The sequence below is a fragment of the Scyliorhinus canicula genome, chromosome 7 (assembly GCF_902713615.1).
Source record: "Scyliorhinus canicula chromosome 7, sScyCan1.1, whole genome shotgun sequence".
In the NCBI taxonomy this organism is placed as follows: domain Eukaryota; kingdom Metazoa; phylum Chordata; class Chondrichthyes; order Carcharhiniformes; family Scyliorhinidae; genus Scyliorhinus; species Scyliorhinus canicula.
Window position 1 is genome coordinate 34989199 of NC_052152.1, and position 17430 is coordinate 35006628.

The 17430-nt window shown below is 47.4% G+C and overlaps 1 protein-coding gene across 2 annotated transcripts in view; it reads right to left on the reverse strand.

The window, feature by feature from the left end:
- LOC119968856 (omega-amidase NIT2-like) overlaps nt 1-17430 on the reverse strand; it is a 44177-nt gene that overhangs the window by 1703 nt on the left and 25044 nt on the right. For both annotated transcript variants that reach the window (XM_038801743.1, XM_038801744.1), the window contains exons 6-10: nt 13800-13893; nt 11426-11500; nt 10866-10944; nt 9149-9247; nt 8057-8112 (exon numbers count right to left, since the gene is read on the reverse strand). In XM_038801743.1, the coding sequence (XP_038657671.1) occupies nt 8057-8112; nt 9149-9247; nt 10866-10944; nt 11426-11500; nt 13800-13893 (403 nt within the window). The remainder of the gene's footprint in view (nt 1-8056; nt 8113-9148; nt 9248-10865; nt 10945-11425; nt 11501-13799; nt 13894-17430) is intronic.

A 17430-nucleotide genomic window follows, 5' to 3' on the forward strand; every position in this document is an offset into this window, starting at 1 on the left:
CTTTGTAGTGAGTCGGGAGATTTTGGTTGGGGTGGAGGAGGCAGAGTGTGCGGGAATAGTTATCTCGGACCATGCACCCCACTGACTGGATATTCGGTTCAGTACGGGACAAGAGCAGAGGCCGTGGAGGTTTGACTCGGGGTTGTTGGCGGATGGAGGTTTTTGTGATAAGATGCAGTTGGTGATTAGGGATTATGTGGAGCTGAATCAGAATGGGAAGGTGTTGGCGGGCATTTTTTTGGGAAACACTGAAGGCAGTGGTCCGGGGAGAAATTCTTCTTCACGGTTTGTGCGAATAAGGAAAGAAGGGCGGAACATGACCGTCTAGTGAGTGAGATAGTGGAGGTGGACAGGGAATATTCGAGGGTGCCCACCGTGGAGGGATTGGCGAGGAGGAAAACGTTGCAGGGGCAAATTGACAGGCTGACAACGGGGAGGGCGTTAGGGCAACTGCGTAGGGAAAGAGGGGTGCAATACGAGTTTGGGGAGAAGGCGATCCGCATGCTGGCGCACCAGCTGCGGAGGCAGGCTGTGTCCAGAGAAATATTGAAGATCTGGACTGGGGCTGGGGATGTGGTGTCAGAGCCAGGGAAGATAAATGAGGCATTTAGAGAGTATTACCAGGGACTTTATGAGGCAGACCCAGGAGGATAGGAGGGGGACATGGGGTGGTTTCTGGACAAGCTGGAATTTCCCCAGGTGGGGGAAGCAAAGAGGCAGGCGTTGGAGGAGGCCCTGGGCTGAGGGAGGTGCTGGATAGTATCAGGGTAAGAAGTCGGGGAAGGGCCCTGGGCCGGATGGGTGCCCAGCGGAATTTTATAAGGAATTTGTGGCGGACCTGGCACTACATCTGTTGGGGGCGTTTAATGAAGCACTGGAGAAGGGGGAGTTGCCGGAGACGATGACGCAGGCAGTAATCACACTAATCTCGAAAAAGGGGAAGGATCCGGTGGAATGTGGGTCGCATAGACCCATATCACTATTGAACACGGATGTGAAAGTATTGGCTAAGTTGTTCGCGGGGAGGATGGAGGACTGTGTCCCGGGGATGGTTGCAGAAGATCAAACAGGCTTCGTGAAGGGCAGGCAGCTCGCGAGTAATATAAGACGGTTGTTGAATGTGGTGATGAATCCGTCGAGAGTTCTGGTACCGGAGGTGGTGGTGTCCATGGACGCGGAGAAAGCATTTGATCGGGTGGAGTGGCGGTACTTGTTCGAAGTTTTGGGAAGGTTTGGGTTTTGGCCGAGATTTATGACATGGGTGCGGTTGCTGAATGTGGCACCAAGGGCAAGGGTGGGGACGAATGATATGAGCTCACAAAGCTTTGACTTACACAGGGGTACGAGGCATGGGTGCCCGCTGTCGCCGCTGCTGTTTGCGCTGGCCATAGACCCATTGGCAATGGCTCTCAGGGGGTCGACAGAGTGGCAGGATATAATGAGGGGACAGAGGGAGCATCAGGTGTCGCTCTATGCCAATGACCTCTTGCTGTATGTTTCGGATCCATTGGAGAGTATGGGAAGGATTATGGGCCTGTTGGGGAGTTTGGAGGGTTCTCGGGGTACAAGCTGGATGTCGGGAAAAGCGAGGTATTCCCGGTGAATGAGCTGGTACAGCGGGCTAATTTAGGGGGGATGCCATTTACGGTAGCGAGGGATAGGTTTAGGTACTTGGGGATTCGGGTAGTGAGGGAAAGGACGTGGCTCCATAAGTGGAACTTAACAAAGCTGGTGGAGGAGGCCAGGGAGGATCTTTAGATGTGGGATACATTTGGCGGGGAGGGTCCAAGTGGTGAAAATGAATATTCTGCCGAGGTTCTTGTTTATCTTTCAGGCTCTCCCGATCTTTATACCAAAGGCCTTCTTTTCGGAAAGTGGACACGATCATCTCTGACTTTGTATGGGCAGGGAAGGTGCTGAGGGTGGGGAGGACCCTGCTACAGAGGCAGAGGCAGCAGGGGGCGTTGGCGTTGCTGAACTTGCTTCATTATTATTGGGTACCGAATGTGGACAAGGTGCGGCGGTGGTGGGAAGGAGAAGGGGTAGAGTGGGTTAGGATGGAGGAGGAATCTTGTAAGGGGCCTAGTTTGAGGGCTACAGTGACGGCAGCATTGCCAATGGCTCTGAGGTATTCAGGGAGCCCAGTGGTGCAGTCCACGGTGAAGATATGGAATCAGCTGAGGAGGCATTTTAGGGTAGAAGGGATGTCAGTGCTAACGCTGCTGTGTGAGAATCATGGGTTTGAGCCGGGGGGGATGGATAGTGGATACAGGAGGTGGAGGGAAGTGGAGCTGGTCAAGGTGAGGGATTTGTATTTGGAGGAAGGGTTCACCAGTCTGGAGGCGCTCAGGGAGAGGGTACAGCTGCCGAGGGGTAGCGAGTTCAGGTATCTACAGGTTAGGGACTTTGGACGAAAGGTCTGGAAGGGGTTCCTGAGATTGCCAGGATACACCCGGCTGGAGCGACTGGTGTTTCCGGATGTGGAAGGGGAGGGAAGAATTGGGGATATATTCAAGTGGCTGGGGGAGCAGCGAGGTGAGCGGGTGGTGAAGATCAAGGAGAAATGGGAAGCGGAGTTGGGAATGGAGATCAATTGTGGAGTATGGAGTGAGGCACTGTGAAGGGTAAGTGGGATCTCCTCTTGTGCAAGGATGACCCTGATACAGTTTTAGGTGGTGCACAGGGTGCATATGACTCGGGAGAGAATGAGTGGGTTCTTTCAGGGGGCAGCAGATGAGTGTGAGAGGTGTGACCAGGGTCCAGCGAATCACACGTACATGTTTTGGGGTTGCGAAAAATTAGGAAGATTCTGGGCGGGAGTGTTTGCGGTCTTAGCCAGGATAGTGGAGGAGGGGGTGGACCTGGACCCTTGGTGGTGATATTTGGGATTTCGGAGAAGCCGGAGCTCATGGGGAGGAGGAAGGCCGATGTCGTGGTCTTCGCCTCTCTGATTGCACAGCGGCGAATTTTGCTGGAGTGGTGGTTGGCATCGTCACCGGGGGTAGCAGCATGGTTGGGTGACCTGTACGACTTCCTGCGCCTAGAGAAGATAAAATATGAGTTAAGGGGCTCAGTAGGGGATTGTGAGAAAAGGTGGGGGATGTTTGTGACCGTGTTTGAGGAGTTGTTCGACGCAGGGGTGGTTGTGTTTGGGGGGGGGGGGGGGGGGGGGGGGGGGGGGCAGGTGTGTGGAAAAGGAGAAAAATCTGTACAAACTGTATAGCTGATTGTCGGGAAGGATGTTTCCCGGGGTGTTTATTTGCTGTAACCTACTTTGATACAAGTTTGTAATAAAATGCTTGTAAAAAGAAAATAAGACCATAAGCGATAAGACATAGAAGCAGAATTGGCCACTCGGCCCATCGTGTCTGCTCCGCCATTCAATCGTGGTTGATATTTTCTCATTCCCATTCTCCTGCCTTCTCCCCATAGCCCCTGATTCCTTCTTAATCAAGAACCTATTTATCTCTGTCTTCTCTCATTTGAAGAGCTTGAGAGCTGACATGGAGTTGATTCAGAGATCCATCTGAGGGTGAAAGACCAAGTTAGGCTTCGGAAGGGGTGGGTGAATCAGATGTTGCACTCGGGCTTTGATGGCAGGGCCCGGGAGGTAACGATACTGGTGGGTAAGAGAGTGAGGTTTCAGATGAAGAAGGTGGCGGTAAACCAGGGGGCCAGGTACGTTATGGTGATGGGTGCTTTGGAGAGAAGGCTGGTGGTATTGGCTAGCGTGGGATGACGTGAGGTTCATGAAGAAGATTTGGACACACATCAGATAATATGGGAAGGGGGGAGGAGATCTAAGCAATGCCCGCCAAACCCCTTGGGAGCAGGGGGGCGGTGCAAAGGTGTCGGCTGCATTTATGAAGGAATTGAGGCATACAAGATGATCAGAGGATTAGATAGGGTGGACACTGAGAGCCTTTTTTTTCGGATGGTGATGTCCAGCACGAGGGGACATAGCTTTAAATTGAGGGGAGATAGATATAGGACAGATGTCAGAGAGTAGTAAGGGCGTGGAATGCCCTGCCTGCAACAGTAGTGGACTCGCCAACACTAAACGCATTCAAATGGTCATTGGATAGGCATATGGACGATAAGGGAATAGTGTAGATGGGCTTTAGAGGGGTTTCACAGGTCGGCGCAACATCGAGGGCCGAAGGGCCTGTACTGCGCTGTAATGTTCTATGGGGGGAACGGATCGATGGAGGATTTTGCATCCACGGGGTAGGGAGTATTCTTTTTGCCGGTGCATAATGCAAATTCAAGAATCCACTTCGTTATGGGGAAGTCACTGTTGCCAGGGGTGAGGAAAGCAGAATACTCGGCCATTGTCGTTTCGGATCATGCTCTGCATTTGGTGGATGTGGTCCTGGAGAAGAGGTCAGCACAGAGGCCAGTGTGGAGCTGCTGGCAAATCAGAATTTCTGTGTAAAGATTGGAAAGGTGATTGATACCTATGTGGGGTTCAACAGAAATGGGGGGGTCTCGCCATCAGTGCTCTGGCAGGCGCTGAAGACGGTAGTAAGGGGCAAGATCATCTCATTTAAGGCTTAGGTGGAAGGGAGGCAAGACAGGAGCGGCAACGGCAGGCGGAGGAAATTTTGGAAGTAGATGGGAAGTATGGGGAGGATCCCACTTCTCAATTCCTGGTGAGGATGAAGGAATCGCAGTCACCATTTGACTTTCTGTCCACAGGGAAGGCAGTTTGGCAGTTAATGAGGGCGAAGTGGGTAGTATATGAATATGGAGAGAAGGCCTGTCGTTGTTGGCGGGCCAGCTCCGCCGGTAGGCGGCTACACGCAAGATTGTTCAGGTCCAGGATGGGGCCAGATAGGGGTGGTGCCAGAGCAGGTGAACAAGGCATTTCAGAAGATTTATGAAAATCTTCATAAAGTTTCGGGTGGCGACAGGGAAGATTCAAACGGGCATCAGGGCCAGATGGGTTCACGGTGGGATTTTATAAAATGACAGCCGTGATCGGCTAAAACAATGCGGGAGTGCTGCCCATGCGTGCCCGCTCATCAGTGCGAATGCCCAGATCCCAGGTGAAACACCGACTCCTCCTGATGTCAGCGCCCAGAAGAATTTTTTTATTTAATTCAATTCAGTCTTCCTGCATCGGTCTTGAATATGCTCAATGGCTGAGCTTGCAGAACTCTCTTTGATAGTGAATTTTAAAGATTAAAATGATTAACAATACTTTGAGTTAAGTAATTCCTCCTCATCTGTGTCTAAAATCATCGCACGATAATTTGCAGACTATATACCCAGGCTCTAAAACACCCACCTGAGGAAAACTTACATTCTGCATCTGCGCTGAAGAGTCCCGAGAGAATACTGCCTCATTCAATGAGATCATTTCTCATTCTTCGCAACTCTAGAATAAAAGCCCAGGCTCACCTCTCGCGTTAAAGGTAAGAGAAAATGGTGGGTCGTGAAGGTTGGCCGGCGTGGTAACTGAAGGATGGGCAGTTGGTAAAAAAGGATCCCGGGGAAAATCCTGTCCAAGATCCTGGCCAAGGTGTTGGTGCTTCGGTTGGAGGAGTGCCTCCAGCAGGTGATTGAGGAAGATCAGATGGGGGTTTGTAAAGGGTAGGCAGTTGTCGTCGAACGTGCGGCATTTGTTAAATGTGGTGCTCTCCCCATCAGAGGGCAGGGAGCCAGAGGTGGTGGTGGTGCTGGACCAGGAGAAAACAATTACTGTGTAGAGTGGAGGTATTTGTTGGTAGTGTTGGAGCGGTTTGGGATTGGGCCTAAGTTTGTGGCGAGGGTCAAATTGTTAAACAGGTGAATGTGTGCACAATCAAGGTGAACTCGGGGTATTTTCAGTTCCATAGGGAATGTGGCAGGGGTGCCCCACATTCCCCCTACTGTCTGTGCTGGAAATAGATCCCTTGGCCATTGCGCTGAGGTGCTCGGATAAGTGAAGGGGAAAATGAGGGGGAAGAGAGCATATAGTGTCTTTGTATGCTGATGATTTGTTGTACATCTCCAACCTAAGTTCTACAGTGAGGGCTACTCAGGAGATTTGGGGTTTTTTCAGGTTATAAGTTGATTCTGGAAAAGAGTGAATGTTTTCTACTGTCTTTTCTAGGGACAGGAGCTGGTTTGCGGTGGGGGGGGTGGGGGGGGTTTGCTGTTTAGGGTGGCGACCACCCACTTTAGTTATCTGGGAGTGCAGGTGGCTCAGGATTGGGCCCGGCTTCGTAAATTGAATTTCACGAGTCTGATGGATAGGGTCAAGGCGAATTTACTGAGATGGGAAGCTTGCCCCTATCATTGGTAGGCTGGGTGCAGGCAGTAAAGATAAATATTTTACTAGTTTTTCTTATTTCAGTGCCTAGCGATTGTTTTGCCAAAAATGTTTTTATGGGGGTGGAACAGTTGATTTTGTCGTTTGCTTTGAGCAGGCAAGGTAGCAAAGATTAGGATGACGGTGCTTCAGAAAGGGCGGCAGTCAGTGGTTTGGTCCTTCCAAACTTATTGTATAATTATTGGATGTCCAACACCAAAAAAGGTGTGGGGTTGGAGTAAGGAGCCAGAGGCTTTGTGGGTGAGGATGGAGGCAAGTTCTTGTAAGGGATCGGGGTTCTGGGCACAGACAACAGCACTGCACCCGTTCGCCCAATACTCACCCGTTCGAGGTGTCCGCTGGTGGTGGCCACATTGAAGATATGGAGGTAATTCCGGCAACACTTTAGGTTAGGGGCGGGGTTGAAGTTGATGCCGATTCGAGGGAATCACGGGTTTGAGCCGGCCAGGTTAGATGCTAGTTTTCAGAGATGTGAGGAGATGAAGGACTTATTTCTAGGACAATTCACAAATTTGTAGGAGTTGATGGAGAAATTTTGGATGGGGGGGGGGGAGCTTTAGGTGTTTGCAGGTGCGGGACTTTCCAAAGCAGTTTTTTCTGATGATGCCTCCTTCCTCTCTGTTGGAGGGGTGTTGCCAGTGATAGGGCTGGGGGGGCGGTGGGGTAATCACGGCGATTTATGGGAAGCTGTTGGAGGAGGATAGGGCATTGTTGGAAGGAGTCAAGGCCAGATGGGAGGAGGAGCTGGGGATAGCGCTGGAGGAAGGGTTGTGGTGTGAGGTGCTGCAGAGGGTGAATGCCTCAACCTTGTGCATGAGGCTGGGGCTGATGCAGCTGAAGGTGGTGCATAGGGCGCACCTGGCAAAGTCGAGGATGAGCTGGTTGTTCGAGGGGCTGGTGGGCATTTGTGAGCGGCGTGGGAGGGGTCTGGCCAACATATGTTCTCGTCCTGCCTGAAGTTGTGGAGAGATTTTGGAGGTCGTTTTTCATGTCAGCGATCTTGCACGTGGATTTGGAGCCCAGTGCCCTGGGGGCCATATTTGGGGTGTCAGACTTGCTGGAGCTGCAGACGTGAATGGGGGCAGATGTTTTAGCCTTCGCCTCACTGATTGCTTGCAGGCGGTTCCTGCTGGGATGGAGGTCAGCTTCTCTGACCTGTGCCTCGGTACGGCTGGGGGATTTGATGGAATTCCTGTATTTGGAGAAGGTCAAGTTTACTTTTAGGGGTGCGAGTGAAGGGTTGCACAAGAGATGGGGTTTGTTCATATTACATTTTACAGAGCTTGTTACCGACAGCTGCCGGGGGGGGGGGCTTTTGTTATTGTGTTGAATGTTTAAAATATTAAAAAGCAAATAAAAATATTTAGAAAAAAAGAAAAACCCCATTGACAATTATTCACTTGAGGTGAATATGACTACGAGGTAAGGGCAGTCTGTACAGGACGACTGCCAAGTGGCTAGGGATGCACAAATCACCATCTTCAGCATAGCAGGAGAAAAAAAATCCGAATGCACAATTGCATCACCTGTAAGACCCCACCCTCCAGAGACCAGAAGGAGGATGGTCAAGCAAGAGGATGAAAAAGCAAGAGGATCAAACTGACCAATTTTTCACATCAAGCACCAAGAAAAGTACTGGCTGCCAACTGAGCATATATCATTTACCCATCCAGACTGAATATTTTCTTATATGTTTAATTACCAATCATATAAGAGGCAAGCTTTTCACCAGATTCTCACCTATATCTGCGTATACTATGGTCTCCTCAGAACCAGCTTTGGCTACAACTTCGCCCCTGAAAAGACAAGAAACATGTCTGCATTTTAGGTGCTTGGTGAGCAAAGATTTGTTTTCGAAAATTAAAAGTGAACATTTAAAAATGCAATGAACTTCTCTATAGATTTTTTTTATTAATTCAGGGATGTGGGCTTCCCTGGCTAGAACAGCATTTGTTACCTATCGCCAACTGCCCTTGAGGGTGTGGTGAGTTTTCTTCTTGAACCGCTGCAGTCCATGTGGTGTAGGTACACCCACAGTGCTGTTAGAGAGGGAGGACCAGGATTTTGAGCCAACGACAGGAAAGGTGCGCCGGTATATTTCCAAGTCAAGCTGCTGAGTGACTTGGAGGGGATGTTTCAGGTGGTGGTGTAACCAGGTATCTGATGCCCTTGTCCTTCTAGATGGTAGAGGCCGTGGGTTTGGAAGCTGCTGCCTGTGGAGTCTTGGTGAGTTCCTGCAGTGCATCTTGTAGATGTGTGTCTACTGTGTGTCAGTGGTGGAAGGAGTGAATGTTTGTGACGGCATGCCAATTAAGCAGGTTGCTTTTTTCCGGATGGTGTCAAGCGTCATAGGTGTTGTTGGAGCAGCACTCATACAGGCAAGTGGAGAGCATTCAATTACACTCCTGACTTGTGCATTGTGGATGGTGGACAGGCTTTGGAGAGTCAGGAGACGAGTTACTTGCTGCAAGATTCCTCCGACCTGGCTCTCGTAGCTACAGCATTTACATGGTTGGTCTAGCTCAGTATTCGATCAATGGTAATTTCTCCAGGATGCTGTTAGTGGGGGATTCAGCAATGGTAATTCCACTGAATATAAAGGGGCGATGGTTAGATTCTCGCTTGTTAGAGATGGTCATCGTCTGGCACTGTGTGGGGTGAATGTGACTTGTCAGGCCAAGTCTGGGCTGCACTTTGACATGAACTGTCCTAAACCTCTAGAATTGTGTAAGAAACAAGCCGAATGCTGCAACGGGAGGCAATGTCTGGATGGATGAACTGAAACAGACCAAATGTCTTTCCTCGACTGTAATTATCTTGTGAAATACATACCATGGGTTTACTATACTGCTGTGCCCCCATGCCACATAGGAGTCATTCTCATTTCGTGCAGGTGACACTGCTGCTATATACACCTGGTTGTCAAGAGCCCTATTAACAGGTGAAAAAGTAATTTAGCAAAAATGCAATTTCTTTTCATGTACAGTTTATATATTTTACAGAAAAATTCTACAGGATTTCTAAAGAGCAATGTAGATTTATAATATTAGACTTCTTTATTAAAATGTCCACCAGGGGGCGTCGATGTGGACACCTATATGTGGCAACCACCGGTTTGTTCTGGGGGGGGGGGGCTGGATGGGGGTGGCAGCTGGCGGGGCTCGAGCGGTTTTGGGATTTGTTTATAGATGGGAGCTTTCCGTGTTTGGAAGAGTTGGAGGAGGTGTTTCAGCTGCCCGGTGGGAATGGGCTCTGCTACTTGCAGGTGGGGGTTTTGTGCAGAGGCAAGCATCGACTTTTCTGCACCTGCCGCCTCAGGGGCTACAGGATAAGGTGGTGTCGAAAACGGGAGTGGGGGAGGGGAGGGTATCGGAGATTGAGAAGGGGCTGATGGAATGGGAGGGAGCCCCGATAGGGGAGGTGAAGTGGGAGGAAGAGTTGGGTGGGGGGCTGGAGGCTGGGGTGTGGGAGGATGTTCTGAGGAGAGTCAATGCATCCTCGTCATGTGCCAGGCTTAGCCTGATACAATTTAAGGTGGTCCACAATGCGCACATGACTGCGGCCCGAATGAGGTTTTTTTAACGGGTTGGAGGACAGGTGTGGGCAATGTGTGGGTGGGCCTGCAAATCATGTCCATATATTTTGGGCATGCCCAAGGTTTAGGGGATTCTGGATTAAGGATTTGCCAACGTCACGTCCAAGGTACTGAAGATTAGGGTGGCTTTGATTCCAGAGGTGCCGATTTGTGGTGTGTCAGAAGACCTGGGAGTCCAGGGGGGTGAAAGAGGCCGATGTCTTGGCCTTTGCCTCCCTGGTATCCCAGAGACGGATTTTAATGGCATCGAGGGACTCTGGGCCCCTGAAGTCGGGGGTGTGGGTCAGTGACATGGCTGGGTGTCTCCGGCTTGAGAGGATTAAGTTCACCCTAAGGGGATCAATGCTAGAGTTTGTCCAGAGGTTACAGTGTTTATCGACTTCTTTGGGAAAAATTGAGCTGTCAGCAGGGGGGGGGGGGGGGGGGTTAAAAAAGGGGGCGGGCTAAGAGGTTGGGTAAGGTGAGGAAGGTTAGTGGGAAATTGGGATTGGGGAGTTGTTTATGTAAGCCATACGTTCCCATCAGCGTTCCCTGATCTTTTAGCTTCCAGTTTTAACGAAGTGTCTTTACCCTAAAGGTTAATTTATCCTTCCAGCTGAACCTTCCACATTTCCAACATGTTCTGTTTTGATTCCAGTTTTCACAATTTAAAGAAAATGTACTGACTGAATCCCTCATGGGAACATTGTATAATTCCCCCATTCTCATTAAACTGAGAGTTACTTTCAACAACATGATCTCCAAATCAAGTATAAATAATTGCACACAAATGATTTTGTTAGACTGGTTGCTTTGTGCCATGTGGAATTCTGTGGAAGAGATGGATTCTTAACAGTTTCAAATTCATCACTTCCACACCACTTCTGAGATTAACTATTGCTCAATATTTGCTTAAAAATAAAATGACCACCTGTATTCCCTCTGTAACCCACACAGAATATCTTTGCCACTCACCTTGCTCTTTGTAAGAGTTCCCAATGGGCTGGGCCTGTTGTCATGTTGAATGCTCCTGGATAAACTAGAAGTTGGCAGCCTGCAGAGAACATTAAAAAATAGTTTTGCAAACAGCTGACCCACAGTTTTAAAATTGAGAGCTGACTGATTTTGCTGGTTATTAAATAGAATATCCGACGGCTACTAAAACAAGGATAAGAAACACCACTTATATTAGCAGCAGTGATGGAGAAACAGCTACAGGGGCTTTATCTACCATTTTAGCTTGGTGTCCTTTCTATACCTAGCTCCAAGCACAAGACACACAGCTGCTGTTCAACCATGTGACTAGATAGAAGAGCAAATACTGCCTCGGGCAACCCTGCGACCACCTGTCCTGATGACGGAGACCTTGCCCCAGGCTCCTTTACATCAGTGAGCGAGATTTAATAGGACGCCAATTTAACATCTCGACTAAAAGACAACACCTTGGACCATACCTCACTGTACTTCACGGAGAAAGTCAAGACCTAGACACATAATAGTTTTACATTCCACAGTATAATTTGTCTTTTACTTGCCTCTTTTTGTGTAAAGTTGAGCAAGTTCTGCAAACCTCATATCATAACAGATCCCAATCCCAATTTTGCAGTATGCTGCGAAGGGAGACAAAGATGAAAAATGACTAAAGCATGGTCAGCTTTATTTTAGAGTGTATGTGCGTGTGTGTATCAGAAATGAATAACATTAGCAGCGCTGGTATTAAAAGATGATCAATTGTGCTTTCATATGCCATTTACAGTCTGTTTCTATCATTCACATCCAAAGATAAAGTTGCGCAAACACTTTATAAATACTCCACATGTCCATATATATCTGCACAAGTTCATCTTTACAATAGTCCCACAGGAAGTTCCTAGTCTCTTCTAGTGGACCTTTAGAATGCAGTATGACTACTTCACAGAAGGGGAGTGGGTGTAACAGAAGGGAAATAAACCGATAGGCAAATAAAGCTCAACCATTGTTGCTCTTATCGTTGTTATCGTGCTCCTCCACGTTAGTCCTCAATACCGGGACCCTGCAAGGCTGCGTACTTAGCCCCCTACTATACTCCCTGTACACACACGACTGCGTGGCAAAAATTGGTTCCAACTCCACCTCTAAATTTGCTGACGACACAACCATAGTGGGTCGGATCTCGAACAACGACGAGTCAGAATACAGAAGGGAGATAGAGAACCTAGCGGAGTGGTGTAACAACAGCAATCTCTCCCTCAATGCCAGCAAAACTAAAGAGCTGGTCATTGACTTCAGGAAGCAAAGTCCTGTACACACCCCTGTCTGCATCAATGGGGCTGAGGTGAAGATGGTTGACAGCTTCAAATTCCTAGGGATGCACATCTCCAAAAATCTGTCCTGGTCCACCCATGTCGACGCTAACACCAAGAAAGAACAACAGCGCCATTTCTTCCTCAGGAAACTAAGGAAGTTCGACATGTCCATGTTGACTCTTACCAACCTTTACAGATGCACTATAGAAAGCATCCTATCGGGCTGCATCACAGCCTGGTATGGCAACTGCTCGGTCTAAGACCGCAAGAAACTTCAGAGAGTCGTGGACACAGCCCAGTCCATCACACAAACCCGTCTCCCATTCATTGACTCCAGTTCTGTGATCGTCACCTTCTGGGTCCAAGGCGAGCTGCATGTGCGCCAGGGCTTTGGCTACCACGTCCTTCAACGTTGCCTGGATGTCCGATTTCGGCTCGTCCCTGTGCTCCCTTAGTGCTCTCGAGAGGAACTCCGTCGAGCCAGTCCCCACCCCCAGTGAGCGTGGGATTCGTGCGCAACTGGTCGGGCCCCCTCGTTCCGGCGAAGTTTGGGTTTCGCTGCCTCGTGCGCCAATCAGTTTGTCCGTTCGCTTCTGTTCTAGGCTCGTCTCACTCCTGGTCCCTGCTCGGCCCCTGGATTGGCATCCGTTCTTTTTTCTTTTGTCCCTTGTTCTAGGACAGTCTCTTACTCACAGCGGGATGGCAGTTTTTGGATGGGGAAGATGAAAGAGGGAGCAGGTGGGATTTGTAGGAACTACTGACATTCAACAAGAATCACAAGCCATTGTTGGGAATGGGAATTAACAGGAATTATAAAATGGTCACACTTGATGGCAACAGCTAATCAGTAATATATCTATAGATAGATAAATAAATAAAAGCTTAAACTGAAATCCTAGTTTGTGCAATTGAAATGTTTAATTTAACATGCTTACATCTCTGCTTTTCAAACAATTAACTTAAATCTTCATTTGCCTTGCATGATTTCTTAATTGGCAAGGTGGACATTAGTCTAATGATCTGGTATCAGCCAATCCCCTTGGTAACGAGTATGCACACATTATGATTTGTTCAGCAGCCAATTTCTCTCTTTTTTTTAAACAAGAGTGATGGAACCATCAATTCTACGGACACGTGCTTGTAGGATTAGAATAGCGGTTTTAATATACTTACAACAGAGCCAGCCTGTTCGCCGTTGAACTTTCGATGAACTGGCCGGCTGGCTCTGTGGCACGGATCTTTATACAGCAGCTCCAGGGGGAGGAGTTCTGGGCGGAGCCAAGGGGGGAGCCCAGTACAAACACTAGAGTACTCCCAGAGCTACTCCCCCTGGTGGTCAGGTAGTGCAACTGCACTTACAATATCGGTACATATATACAATGGGAACAGAGTGACATTGGTAACTTATTATACCGTGCAAATCTCATTCACCAATAAGAGGTTGGCTTGTACTCCTGAGTTCCACCCAATAATCTAATCAAAAACCTCCACGCGAAAAATTATAGGTATTAACTTGCATCTCACAACAAGCAACTTCAGTACAAGTGATAAAAAGAACAGATTTGTGCAATTCCAGCCATCGTATGGATTCATATATTCAACCGTCTCAGTGTTTTTTACTTACGGGTATCAAAGGTGCACATCGTGCTGCCAGGAGAGAGTGTCTTAGATTCCCGGAAACAGATTTTCCCAGGTACATCGATGTCAAACAAGTGAATCTGGTTCAAATATACAACATGGCCAGTTAGTGATTTTAGAAAAAGAAAAATCATTTTTAGCAATGAATGAACTTGCAAGTTCCAGAATACATTTTGGTGCTCAAAGAGGTTAATCTGCTCTCTTTCATTTCAGTGATGTGTGCTAGTGAAGAAACACTTGCTTTGGCTATATTTTTTTAATGTTACTGTTGTTGAACTTCAGTTAAAATATTAAATTGTCGACCATTCCTCATCTTACTGTGTAAGTACTGGCAAATCTCAAGACAGGTAAAGGCAGTTTATCTCTGCAAATGAAGGCAGTTGGCAAGTTGACGGTTGTTGCTATTTTCAAATCCAAGGTGTTAATCTAAACTTTAAATATCTTTAATATAAAACCTACGGACAATCTTTAATTTAAGATTTTACTCAATCCCACCATCTGTCTGGACAATGATATCCAGTCTTAGCTGGAACTGTTGCTCATTAGACAGTTTTAAATCTTCATATTGGTCATGTCTGCGAGTTCAAAGTGCAGCTTCTTTGATCAAAGCTGCCACTTTACCTGGTGGATTTCCAACATCGCTCTTGTATTTCCTGGAATCTATCCTGAGCTTGGTCTTGCTCCACATCAATGAAAACATCCTGAATTATTTCATTACTTTCCAAAGGTAAATTTTAAGAAATTGCAAAATAAAGTCACCAGGCAAATTCACCAAAAACAAGACTGACTAAATGTTTATAGTCATTACGCATGCCTTTGGCTCAAAAAATTTCAGTCGAAAGAAGCATCAAATAGATTTGATCATTAAGATGGATTTTTACGATGCTGTGGCATCGATGATGTGCTCTCACAACATAAGTTTCTTTTAATTCCGCAATATGGATTTATTTTCAGGGGCTAAATATCTCTGATTATTAACTAAGGATTGATCAGTATTTATTGCTGATATTTAAAACAACCTTTTTAATATCAGAAGAAAATGGGAGGGGAGGAAACTAGTTACCAAAAGAAGAGAAAAATCAGTGAATATCAGTTATTCGCTGGAACATTATTACAACTCAACAGAACAAACAAACTAATGAACAATAGTTAAAATGACAAAGCACAATTATTTACATAGTTCCCAGCCACCACCCAAGCAAACATATGGTTGCAGTTGTAACGTTAACATAGGTTTGTCGAGGTTTATTCACCAGAGGTCTGAACTGTACAATTCTAGCTGTGTTACATAATAGTTAAAGCATTCAGCACACTGCACTGTCACAGGCGGCAGGTATGAGGTAACGATTATGTGAGGAAACCATAACAAATCTTTGAAGTTTCGTTCTTTTGGAAATTGAGACATAAATGTAGCTATGAGCAGAAGACAGGTGATTCTGAACTGACTTCCCAATTCCCAATTGAATACGGCACGGAAAACTGGATCCTGAGTTACGAACAATCTCATACCTGATTTCCAGTATGCTGAAGATGAGACTCTGGGTATTTTATTGAACAAATAATGGCAATACAGGTTGAGCATCCCTTATCCAAAATTGGCACTTTTTTCTGAGTGCCGACGTGATGTCACGAGTGGGAAATCCCACAAGGCTCCCGGGAGATGCTCAGTTCCCAATGCGTGCCACAAATGCGCAGTTTATTCTGAAATCCAATACACTCGGCCCCAAGCATTACGGAGAAGGGATTTTCAACCTGTACAATACCCACAGTGTGCTTGTATACTGAATCTACTGTCTACTCTGTCCAGCTGCAGTCAAAGAGCATCAAATAAATAATTGAGCACAACCCTCATATGAAGCAGGCACTGGAGTGGCGATGGTATTGGACTAGCAGCCTGCCCCATACTTGTACAAATGAGGAAACAGAAATGTTTTCCATCCCAAAGCACTGAATTCAATCATGAGAACTTCTGGAACCGAATCAGACGGGTATAGTAAAATGTGGGCAGACCACAACGATCATTGCGATTTAAGCTGCTTTTTAATTCCTAACTTCACTGTGGCTTTTGTCTTCTCTTTAGTTGCTGTATTGGGAAAGAACACTTTGACACTGAGGTGAGTGAACTTTTCTGGGCAATAACGACATGACCATCTCGGTCTTTTCTGAACAAGGACAGTTAGTACTGTTTACTGAAGAGGTTATTCTTATCACAGAGTCGTGTCACACAAATCACACAAGCTCTGTTGGTGCTTTGAAAGAGGCAAGAGTGTTTATCAGCAACGCAGACTGTCTCTGCATATATTATAGTTCCAATCAATGGGACAGACCAGTAGAATCATAGAATCCCTACAGTGCAGGCGGCCATTTGGCCCATCGCATCTGCACCGACCTTCCGAAAGAGAACCCTCTACTTAGGCCCACCCCATCACCCTATCCCTGTAATCCCGTAACCCCACCTAACCCTTGCACACGGAGGGGCAATTTACCGTGGCCAATCCGCCTAATGTCACGTATTTGGACTGTCACAGGAAACCGAAGCAGTCGAAACCCAGGCAGACACGAGAATAACATGCAAACTGCAACACAGACGGTCACCCAAAGTCGGAGTCGAACCCGGATTCCCGGTGCCATGAGGCAGCATTGCCAGCCACCGTGCACATAAAGAACTTCCACCTGCGCCTGGGTTAGGAGTTTCTACAGCTGGAACGCAGTTCTAGGAGTTTCTCAATCTATTTATTTTGGAAAAGTATCAATTTGAGTTTAGTAGAATTAATAGACTGCGAACATCTGAACAACGGTAAACTGCTCGAAGAGTATCCCTGGTGCCTGCACATTGTTTCTAAATAGTAAAAGATCAACTGCGCCAATTTGGTTATTTTCTGTTGCGTCCTGACCACTTTTGAGCTGTTGTCCTCATTAGATGCGAGGAGTCGCTGCTTTAAAATGGAGAATGTTTCTGTTCACTCGTCCACACCAACGAGGCAGGGGCAGAATAAAACAAATTATTAATTGTTTGCAGCAATGTGCCCTTATTAGGAAAGCAGCCTTGCTCAATAAAATATAGATCCATAAAATGTACACACCCCTGTCAGCATCAACAGGGCCGAGGTGGAAATGGTTAGCAGTTTCAAATTCCGAGGGGTGCACATCTCCAAAAACCTGTCCTGGTCCACCCACGTCGACGCTACCACCAAGAAAGCACAATAGCGCCTATACTTCCTCAGGAAACTAAGGAAATCTGGTATGTCCACATTAACCCGTACCAACCTTTACAGATTCACCATAGAAAGCATCCTATCTGGCTGCATCCACAGCCTGGTATGCAACTGCTCGGCCCAGGACCGCAAGATACTTGAGAGTTGTGAACACAAACCACATCCATCACACAAACCTGCCTCCCATCCATCTACATCTCCCGCTGCCTGAGGAAAGCGGGCAGCATAATCAAAGACCCCTCCCACCCGGCTTACTCACTCTTCCAACTTCTTTCATCGGGCAGGAGGTACAGAAGTCTGAGAACACACACAAACAGAATCAAAAACAGCTTCTTCCCCGCTGTTATCAGACTCCTAAATGACCGTCTTATGACTGACCTCATTAACACTACACCCTGTATG